At 40.7% G+C, this 10,831-nt stretch overlaps 1 protein-coding gene across 1 annotated transcript in view; it reads left to right on the forward strand.

Moving 5' to 3' along the window:
* The window catches only part of wdr36 (WD repeat domain 36), a 47,579-nt gene that overhangs the window by 23,052 nt on the left and 13,696 nt on the right, over positions 1–10,831 (forward strand). The window contains exons 11-14 of the mRNA XM_016292526.1: positions 8,702–8,785; positions 8,901–8,919; positions 9,159–9,267; positions 9,666–9,745. Of these exons, the coding sequence (XP_016148012.1) occupies positions 8,702–8,785; positions 8,901–8,919; positions 9,159–9,267; positions 9,666–9,745 (292 nt within the window). The remainder of the gene's footprint in view (positions 1–8,701; positions 8,786–8,900; positions 8,920–9,158; positions 9,268–9,665; positions 9,746–10,831) is intronic.

Consider the following 10,831-nt stretch of genomic DNA (forward strand, 5'->3'; position numbering starts at 1 on the left):
TCGTTTTCTACAAAGTCCCTCCTTCCGACAAGCGCAGTCTGCTCTGATTGGCCAGCTGACCCAGTGCATTGTGATTGGCCGAACACCGCAAGCACTCGTCGGAAATGTAACGCCCCTTACCATAATCGCGAGCTTCATCTTTCAAAATAAATGTAAAGACAGTAAATAATGTAATTAGTTTTACCATCAGTTCAAGCCCTAAAGGGGAACAGAGTCGTGTGACAGACACAGTGATGAAGCTGGTATGTGTGCAGTACACAAGCCACGGTTAAGACAGCTGACTCCACTTTGATGTGACCCCCTCTCTTTCTCTCTCGTGCTCTCTCTCTCTCTCTCTCTCTTTCTTTCTCTCGCTCTCTCTCTCTCTCTCTCTCTCAGATTCAGATTCAGATTCAAGTAGCTTTATTGGCATGGTAAAAAAGTATCTTTACATTGCCAAAGCACAGAAACATGTAAATAGACATTTAACACAAATATACATAAGAGTAGAAGTATATAGCATATAGAGTCTATATATCTGTATACAGTAAAATGAAAGTGCTAATAAAGAGACAGGAGAAGGACTGGATCCTGTCATGTCAGTTTATGTGTGTTGTCCAGTGTTTTCTTCCAGCTGTGATTTGTGGTTCTGTTCTACTGCTTGTCCTTTTATCATGGCAGGACTTGACATACCTTGCAGCCAGGTTAGAGCTTGTTGAGGTTTCTCCCAGAATGTATGGCAGTTTGTCCTTTTGTTTTATCTGGTTGAAGTCTTTGTGCTGGTTTGTGAATTGGGGGAAGAATGTTTCCCTAATTTGTGTATAATTAGGGCATGTTGTTAAAAAGTGCAGTTCTGTTTCCACTTCATGTTGTGTGCAGTGTGGACACAATCTGTCTTCTTTTGGTAGCCAGGTCTGTCTGTGTCTGCCTGTCACTATAGTGAGGTTATGGTCACTGAGTCTGTACATGGTCAGGACTTTTCAGTTTAGGGTCTGCCACTGTGTTTAGGTATTCTGCCAATTTATATTCTCTGTTTAGAGACAGATAGTATTCTAATTTACTTTGTTGAGCTGTTGCTTCTGTCCAATGTTTCAGATATTTCTCTTTTTGCGTTTTAATGATTTGATTTAGTCTAGCTGGGGTTCTGGATTGTAAAGTCAGTTCTGAGACCAGCTGGCTGAGGGGGCTTTTCTCTGGGTTCAGTTCTTGGTAGTTTAAGGCTTTATGGTGGAGGGTCTCAGTATGACTGCTTTTTAGGTGCACATGGAATTTAATGGCTTTTTTATTTATTTGAATTATTAGTGGGTACAGCCCTAATTCTGCCCTGCAGGCATTGTGTGGAGTTTTTCGTTGTACACGAAGAATATTTTTACAGAATTCTGCCTGCAGAGTCTCTATTGGGTGTTTGTCCCATTTGGTGAAGTCTTGAGTTTGGTTTCTTTGTCAATTAGGGTATGTAGAGTGTATATATGGACTGATGTGCGGTATTTTGGTTGGAAGCCGATTTGACATTTACTCAGGACATTTCTGTCAGTAAGGTAATGAAGGAGTCTGCTGTTTAGGATGTTACAGAAGAGTTAACCTAAGTTGCTGTTCACACATATTCCCCGATAGTTATTAGGGTCGAATTTGTCTCCGCTTTTATGAATTGGGGTGATGAGGCCTTGGTTCCAGGTGCTGGGAAATACACCTGCACTAAGGATGATATTAAACAGTTTAAGAATGGCCAGTTTGAATTTTTGGTCTGTGCATTTAATCATTTCGTTCAGAATGCCATCAATACCACATGCTTTTTGGGATTTAAGTGTTTGTATATTATCGCACAATTCAGCTAGTGTAACAGGATAATCTATGGTGTTCTGGTACTCTTTAATGGTTGCCTCTAGAGCACATAGACTATTGTATAGTGAGTTTTGTTCATTGTTTTTGTTTATATTGCTGAAGAGGTTAGAGAAGTGGTTTATCCACACATCTCCGTTCTGGATGGGTAACTCTTCATGGTAAGATTAGTTTAGTGTGTTCCAGTGTTCCCAGAAACGGTTTGATTCTAGAGATTGTTCTATTACTTAGCTGATTTTGTATATGTTGTTTCTTTTATGTTCTTAGGATGTTCTTATATTGTTTAAGTTTCTCGTGGTAGAGTTGGCGTGTGTTTACATTGTCAGCATCTCTGTGTTTCTGATTTGATAAGGTTCTTACTTCTTTTCTAAGGTTTTTGCACTCGTTGTCAAACCATTTTTTTTGTGTGGTTTTTAGGTTAGATAGTGTTGCAGTCATTGCAAATATTTGGTTCATCCTGTCTATTGCTAAATTGACCCCTTCAAAGTTGTGTAGGAATGGTGTAGCTAGGAAATGATTTAATAGGTTTTGTATTTTTGGTTCACAAATTACGGTTTGATATGCATCTTCACTATTTTGTTTCCATCAGTATGTGTGTTTGAGGGTGTCGAGGTGGGTTTGTTTTGATGCATCTGAGTTAGGTTTTGATCTGTTTAGATAGAGGATGATTTTACTGTGGTCTGACAGTGGGGTTAGTTGGCTGTACCGTACGAATCTCCTCGCAGTCTGCCGTTGACTATGTACAGACCCAGTGCACGACACAGCTGTAGAAGGTGTGCTCCATTTTTGTTTGTTGTTTTATCATGGTTGAGTCTTGGGGTTTGTGTGGGTGGGGAAAGGATGTCACCTCCTGGTATGTGTTTGTCTCCCTGGGAATGAAGTGTGTCCAGTTCTTCACCTGTTCTTGCATTTAAGATCCACAGATCAGTGTGTTGCTCTGTGACTGGAAGTAGTTGATCTCTCCTTCTAAGGTGGGGAAACTGTCTTCGTTGAAGTAGGGAGACTCTTTTGGAGGAATGTAAGTTGCACACAGGAAGATGTTCTTCTCCGTTGAGGTGATGGCCCTGTTGATTTCTATCCATGTATAAAATTGGCCTGTTTTAACAATATTAATAGAGTGGGTTAAACTGGACTTATACCAGATAAGCATTCCTCCTGAGTCTCTTCCCTGAGCCACTCCAGGCAGTTTGGTGGATGGGATGATGAGTTCTCTGTAGCCTGTAGGGCAACCAGTGGGTCCATCTCCTCTGCTCTATGTCTCCTGCAGGATGATTATGTCCGAGTTTTTGATTTTTGTGGTGAAGTCTGTGTTTTTGCTTTTTAGTCCGAAAGCAGATGACTTAAGGCCTTGAATATTCCAGCATGATATGATAAATGCTTTGTTATCCATGGGATGTTACTTTTGTTGACAGGTTTTGTACTAGGACAGTATGTGTGAGCAGATCAGTTTGAGCATCTGGTGAATGTCTTTCAGCTCAGTTGTTGGGACTTGTGCGGGTGCTGGTGTGGGATTTCTGCTCACTGTCTGGGCATAGCTGAGGTTGCCAGGGCTCTGCTGCCTGTGCTGGGTGGGGGGTGTAGGCAGGAGAGACTGTGCTCTGGTCTGTTGACTGTGGTTAGGGTAGAGAGTTGATCGCAGGCTTTGATCAGGTGCTGGACGGGGATGATTCGTTTTTGAGGGGGGTCTTTGGCCTGCTTCTGGTGCTGTGCGGTTGTTTCCAGCTCTGGTAGGGTTCTGCCTAGCTCTGCTGCTTCTGGGAGTGGTGTGGATGCTACAATTTAGTGCAACATCTTTTAGTGTCTTTGCAAAGGCAGGAATGGTTGCTCTGTACAGTTGTACGTGGTCATAGAGGCATGTGAGGTCCAGGGAGGGGTGATGTGCCAGGTGTACACGAGGTTGGGAGTGCACAGGCTCTAGAGAGGTTTGCATTCACCCACTGAATTGTATCTGGGTGGAAGTCCTTTCGTGACAGCAGTGTGGAGATGGTGATTTTTGCACTTGGAAAGGTGGTTATGGCTTTTTGAACCACCCTCTGTAGTGCTGTCGCCACTCTTTCCTGTTGTGTTCTCAGGTCGTTTGTGCCAGTGTTAATTATTATGTGGCTTGGTGATCCAAGTTTGTCCACGTCCAGCAGTTTGAGGGCGCTATGGGTGTTTGGGCACCAGAGATTGGCCCCTCTGTGTTTGGGGAAGAGCTTCTTCTCATCTATAAACTTCCCATTTGAGTCAATTAGGAGAACAATGTCTGGTTTTTGTGTGTGTTCCATGGGTGCTGAAGAAGTGTCTGATTCTGAGGCTGGCTGTGAGCTGGGTAGAGGGTTTGGTGAGGAAGGAAGGTTTTGGCTGGGCTCTGCCACTGTGTTCTGGAAGTTGTGGTCAGTGTGGGGGGTGTCCTCTGTGGGGGTGAGGTCTTTGCGATGGCTGTCTTTCTCCTCTTTCAGTTCTCTCATCTCTTCTCTCATGGCTGTTATCAGGGCCCAGTGGCTCTGTGTCTGCTGTGTGAGCTGGGAATCCAGTGTTGCTAGTTGGGCCTTTAGCCTTTCCCTCTCTTGCAGTAGCTGCTTCACTTCAGCCTGTAGTGAGTACAGTTCTCTCCTGAAATCGTCTTTCTCTTTGTGTTTGACTGGTGTTGTTGCTGGGCTGGTCTGTGCTTTGGGCAGCGAGGAAAGAGATAGTCATCTCTCTGAGCTGCACCAGTTCAATTTCCAGTGCTGTGAATTTCTCCCTCATGTCAGTACAATAGCAGTGTGGATAGGGGTCTTTGGTTTGTTCTGAGCTGGGAGGGTCTTTCTGTTCTACCTGCTTGTGTGGAGCTGGGGTTCTGTCTGGTTCCTCTGGGGTCGGGTGTTGCTCGCTGTTTTTGGGCTCCTGTTGTGCTCTTTCTTTGATTTTGGAGAAGTTCTGTTCAAAGTGCCCATGGATGCTCTTCACCACAACTATCCCTGTTGTTTTGTATATATTAGCATTAATAGTTGTTATGTCTTCCTAATTTTTTATTTTCAGCTGGAAACCTCCACAGATGCCCTTTCTTTCTGCATTGGGGAATTGTGAGATGATGGCCTTGTGCCATGTATGGGGCCTGTTGGTGTAGAAGATCAGGTTACTAATGCTGCCGTCTTTATGAAGGTCTGCAAATAAAGTCTCTGGGTTTTCTGTGAGCTTTTTGTTTTTGTAGACTTTTCGTGCTGTTTCATTGGAAACATCTTTTGGGTAGATTAGTGGGATAGCCTCCACACATTGTTCTCCAATGGGTCTGGTGATATGGGCCATTAGCACCTGTTTTGGGGGTTGGGTATGAATCTTCTTTGCTATTGTTTTGGCCCGTCACATTTACACAAGTAGGTCGCGTGGTCAGGCAACAAGGTAGACCTTGATATATACCTGTAACACTGTTGTCTGTTTTGAGGAGTGAAACTTCTTTTTCTTTTTTGAAAAATAGTTTGTTGTAGAATACTTGGTGAAAGATTTTAGAAAAGGTATTTACTTTGGTCCCCTTGTAACAAATAGTCATCTGTAACAGATATTCCTTTTGGTTCTTTTGATGGCTTTTGGTTTCTGGTGCAGGGTCTGTTGGGTCCTTAGTCAGTTGTTGTCCTTTTCCAGATATGTAGTTTCAAAATCCAGATTAATGTAAAGAATTTTAATCCAAGGTGTAGTGATGTCGATGGTTGTAAGTTTGTGTGTGTCTCCTTATAAAAATATCTAAGATAGTTCAAGTTAATCCAGTATTAAAAGGTGGTTTTGCAGGAGCGCTCAGTCTCTCTCTCGCTCTATCTCTCTCTCTCTTTTTCTTGCTCTCTCTCTCTCTTGCGCTCTCTTGCTCTCTCGCTCTCTATTCTCTCTCTCTCTCTCGCGCGCTCTCTCTCTCTCTCTCTCGCTCGCGCACACACGCGATGCGCAAAACTCCGCATTTGAACAGTCAATAGCAAATACTTAAACTAATAACAAAACAGTAGCTGATTCAGAAGCGCCAGATTGTCATAGCAAAGTCAGAATTACCTCCTCTCCTAGGTTCACGAAACGGTCATCCATAAAATGCATTGCTGTTCTGTTGTGCACATTTGGGCGGCATTATGCTAATATTTCCACATAGTGAGGTAGATATGTGGGGGCGTGTTAGAACGAGCCATTTTAGGGGGGCATGGCAGAGTCTTAACTTTGACAAAGAATATCTCTTTGGTTTTGAGACTTTAGTCTTTGCAACTTCAGGGATCTTATCTATGCACAATCAGCTTGTAACACTCCAAAGAGAAAGGAAAACTTGAAATCGCATCATATGACCCCTTTAAGGGTCAAGTTATCTGCATCTCCTGCGCTTCATCAAGCCACTCCCATAATAGCTGTCACCACTCAAATTAAAGGGGTCATATGATGCTATTTTAAAGATCATTATTTTGTGTATTTGGTGTAACGTGCTATGATTTCTGACAGGCAGTTCACTCTCCTGTGATGTGACCCTGTTCCCCTCACACACACACACACACGACACGTTACTCTGCACTGTGCAAAACTCCGCATTTGAACAGTCAATAGCAAATACTTAAACTAATAACAAAACATACTTACAGTCGCTGATTCAGAAGCGCCAGATTATCATAGCAAAGTCGGAATTTACCCTTTTTTAAAAAATTTTTTTAGAAATAGCCTTTGTGCACAGCCAGCCGTGTACTCTTCTAGGTTAAAAAAAACTGTCATCCATCAAATGCGTTGCACAAATTCGAACATCTGGGTTGTGCTGTTCTGTTTTAAATAAATCTTAACCAATGATTCCTAATTGCATCTACTTCCGGAAGGCCAAATAAAGTGCTTTTGCTTTCGCACTGAAACACAGCGTCTCCCTGACATGGCTGCATCAACACTACTGCTGTTCCTGAAACCACGCCTTCTTTCTTTGCGTGCACATTTGGGCGGCATTATGCTAATATTTCCACACAGTGACGTAGACATGTGGGGGTGTGTTAGAATGAGCCGTTTTAGGAGGGCGTGGTTGACTCTTAACTTTTATAAAGAATATCTCTTTGAATTTGAGACTTTAGTCTTTGCAACTTTACAGAACTTCTTTATGCACCAAGAGCTTGTAACACTCCAAAGAGAAAAAACTCCAAAACTTGAAATCGCATCATATGACCCCTTCAATATCTGTATAGCATGTGTGTAAGACTCCAATACAATTATAAAGTAAATATTTTATTTATTTATTAATTTATTAATAAATCTTTCAATAAGTAAACCTGGCTGTGTCTATTAGCCTACAGACAACACAACATTATTATATTATTTTCAAATAGATTTTTAAATTATTATTATTTAAAATTATTGTCCCTGAATCAGTAGGGTACTCTTGTAATAAAGTAGCAGTGGTTGGCACCAGTGTTGGGCAAGTTAGTCCGAAAATTTAATTAAATTGCTGATTACTCCTTTTAAAAGAAATCACGTTACTGTTCTGATTACTTTATTTCTAAAGTAATTAGTTATAATACTAGTTGCGTTACTTTTTTCTGTGACTACATCCATGAAATTTACAATCCCAGAATAAACGCTCCCGATAAATATTTGTTATTAAAGCATCATCATTCACAAAACACTGTTATTTTTAACTAAAGCAAGCATAGGCTGCTGCGTACATGGTTTGGCATGGCAGAATGCCATCAAATAGCGCCGCTTTTATAATCTCTAAAAAGATGACATTAGTTCATCACAATCTCACAAAGCTCTGTTATAACACAATGAATCTTTCATATAATGTCTACAATTCGTGTGTTATAATGAGAGGATTCGTGAGCATGCACATTTCAGAACTGCACTCCTGACTGGCCATTGCTTTCCAAAAATCAACATTGCTCAACGCAGCAAACACGTGTTATAGCCTAAATAGAAACTCTGCTTACACTTGTGCTTGTTAATCGTTTTTTATTTTATAATAGTTCTTGATGCTTTTGTGCAATAGATGAATAACAATTGATTTGTTTCAGATATTTTATGTTTACATATTTCTATTTTGCGGGAGTGCCGTGAATCATTTTATTCTCCCGCATTCGAGTGTCTACCCGCCCGCACCAGCACTCGCCCATCTTGTCCCGCGCCGCACACTGTTGCGCCGGGTCTCGCGGGAGAGCAGGTCTCTAATCCACTGGCACTGGACTCGACAGTGCGTGTGCTACATCCTTTTTACAATCTCTAGATTATAAAACACTGCATTCTGTCAGCAATGTAATGCGGCAGTAACGTATAGAGACCTCGGCTTGTAACTATACTCTAATTACTATTTTGAAAATTATAATGGGTTAAATTACTCCATTACTAAGATAGTAATCAAATTACAGTAACACGTTACTAAGTAATGCGTTACTGCCCAACACTGGTTGGGACAGATTTTAAGTATCAATTCTGCTTAAAAAGATGCGATCTAATCCTGTTTACATGAACTAAGCCTGCTCCCGGGGTTTAAGCTTAGGGACCTGTTGCTATGACAGCAACTCCAGGATGAGCTTTGAAGAACCAAACAATCCAAGATCATGCCAATCGTCAACAATCAAATCCAGCTGAGTTAGCGATGTACGAAGAACAGGCCCCAGGTTTCCATAATTTAATCTACCCAGTCAGTTATTTGCTAAAGTATATACACGTAATTCCGCCCCCAAACTCACACCATCGGTTGGTCAGTGCTGCTATATCTGTCACCCAAACAAACAGCACTCTTCACTGAGACAGTCTACAAATAGTTACTTTTCACATTAATAGAGAGTATTTTAATAAATGTTTAACATTGCACACTTCACTTTTAATTTTGAGCATTTTCACATTATGGAGATTAATGTCATTTCGTTTTGCCTCGTGTAATGTTTGCGTTGTGTAAGGCTTCAATGGTCATTTTTACCAACAGGCACTCTCAACAAAACAAGAGCTAAAAAGAAAGGTGTGACACATGACACGGCAAAACTTCCAGCCATTACAACTTTTGCCTCAGGTGTGATTTTTATTTTTATTTTTATTTTTTAATGCTGTATATATATATATTGTTTTGGAGGGCCAGAATTATTGCCCGAAATGGTGATGTTTAATTAACGCATCATATTCTTTAGTGCAGTTTAAAAAGATTTAGTAAATTGTTTGTTGGTAGATGTCTGTGTAATTTTCTTTTGTAGTGTTCATTTAATGACAAAACATGCAGTGCTTGTTTTCAACTAGATTTTTATTGAATTTTAGTTCATTTTAACTAGATTTTTATTGAAATGTAAAACATTTTGGATCTACCTGGCTGCAATGGGTGTATGAGAAAGAAAATAATTTTCCAGACAGTGTTTGAATGATGTTGATTTATGCTTGATCTCTCCAAACAGCGGGATGCTCGCCATCGCTCTGGATGATTTTACTGTTCACATTCTGGACATGGAGACCAGGAGAGCTGTCCGCAGATTCTCTGGACATCGTGGGCAGATCAATGACATGGTGAGTTTAAGGGACAAATTTGACCAATTCCATGTGAAATTCATGCATTTTTCTTTACAATTCCCATGAATTCTCATGAACTCTGCTTGTATTAAAGGAATACTTTGATCTAATTGTTCTTATATTTACTCATTCAAATGGTTTGACTTACTTCTGTGAAACACAAAAGCATGTTCATTCAAATTTTCATGCTCATGGAATGTTTATGCAATATGTGCCATACTACACAATGCTTGACATATCCTGGTTACCATTGTGTTTTATAATATGGACAAAATATGTTTTTCCTTATTATGTTCCATGTAAGAAAGAAAGTAAAATGTGTTTTGCATGAGGAAATTAAGTATAAGTAATGTATAATGAGTGTTTATGAACTGTGCTTTATGCTTTTTGTCCAGACATTTAGTCCAGATGGACGTTGGCTGATTACAGCATCTATGGACTGCGCCATCAGAACATGGGATCTTCCATCTGGCAGGTATACATTTAGAGAATAAACCAAGGGTGTTCAACTGGGATGTCACAATTGGGTCCTTTGATTAATGGAGGAAACTACTTTGCTGTCTGATGCATTCTGTATTCCATATATTATTATTTGCTGAGGAAAAACACCCAAGTGAAGAGAATTCAAAGACATTAGTAAGTAGGGATGCACTGATACCGATACTGGTATTGGTATCGGGCCCGATACTGGTCTCCTGTACTCGTTAAAATGATACCCCGATACCAAACGCCGATACCACACAGCATGTGTTAAGCGCCATATTCAAACAAAGAAACACCGACAACAGAACAACAGACAGCAGAAAGGAGTTAAGGATGTCTACTACGAAGTATATGTATGCAATTAATATAATGTTAAACATTCAGTATTAACGCCTGTATAGCTGATGTGTGCGAGCTGATAAACAAAGCACGCTCAGTGGATTAAGCGTGCGGCGGCGCAGATGCGCGAGCTTGTCGAGTGAATATATCTTTCTCACAGACATCACTGGAAAGTTTGTAGTTCGGTCGGATGTCAAAAACAAGTAAGTAAAACAATGCACAAGATACTTAAAGGTAGGGAGAGAGAGAGAGAGAGAGCACGCACTTCTGTTGTGTGATCTTTGATGTTCACTCACTTAGCACACGCATCATTTGGATTAAAACTTAATCATAAAAATAAGACCATTTATAGGGGCATTCACTATAAACATCATCTCTTTTCAACTTTAGGCATACACGACTTTCTGGGCGAAAGTGAATCTAGCAGCCTGTGTGAAATGCGCTAGGTGTACTGTACTTGTCCCTCTCTTTCTGCATCAGCACAAATACGTGCACGCATTGCACGTGTTTTGCTTGCTTGAGTGTTTCTGCATTATATGAGTGGCTTTGGAATATAAATCGCAGCACGTTTCAGATTAAAAAACAGATGAAGATGATTTCTGAAAATATCACAGTTAGGAGATTTATAACGAGTGGTTCCCTGCATTATTACAGCAAAGCGCGTGATTACAGTACTGAGCCGCTGCAATGGAGCAGCTCTAATGCTATTAAATTAAAGATGATGTACCACAGAGCAAAA

The sequence above is a fragment of the Sinocyclocheilus grahami genome, unplaced genomic scaffold (genome assembly GCF_001515645.1).
Source record: "Sinocyclocheilus grahami isolate Dianchi unplaced genomic scaffold, SAMN03320097.WGS_v1.1 scaffold287.1, whole genome shotgun sequence".
NCBI classification, from domain to species: domain Eukaryota; kingdom Metazoa; phylum Chordata; class Actinopteri; order Cypriniformes; family Cyprinidae; genus Sinocyclocheilus; species Sinocyclocheilus grahami.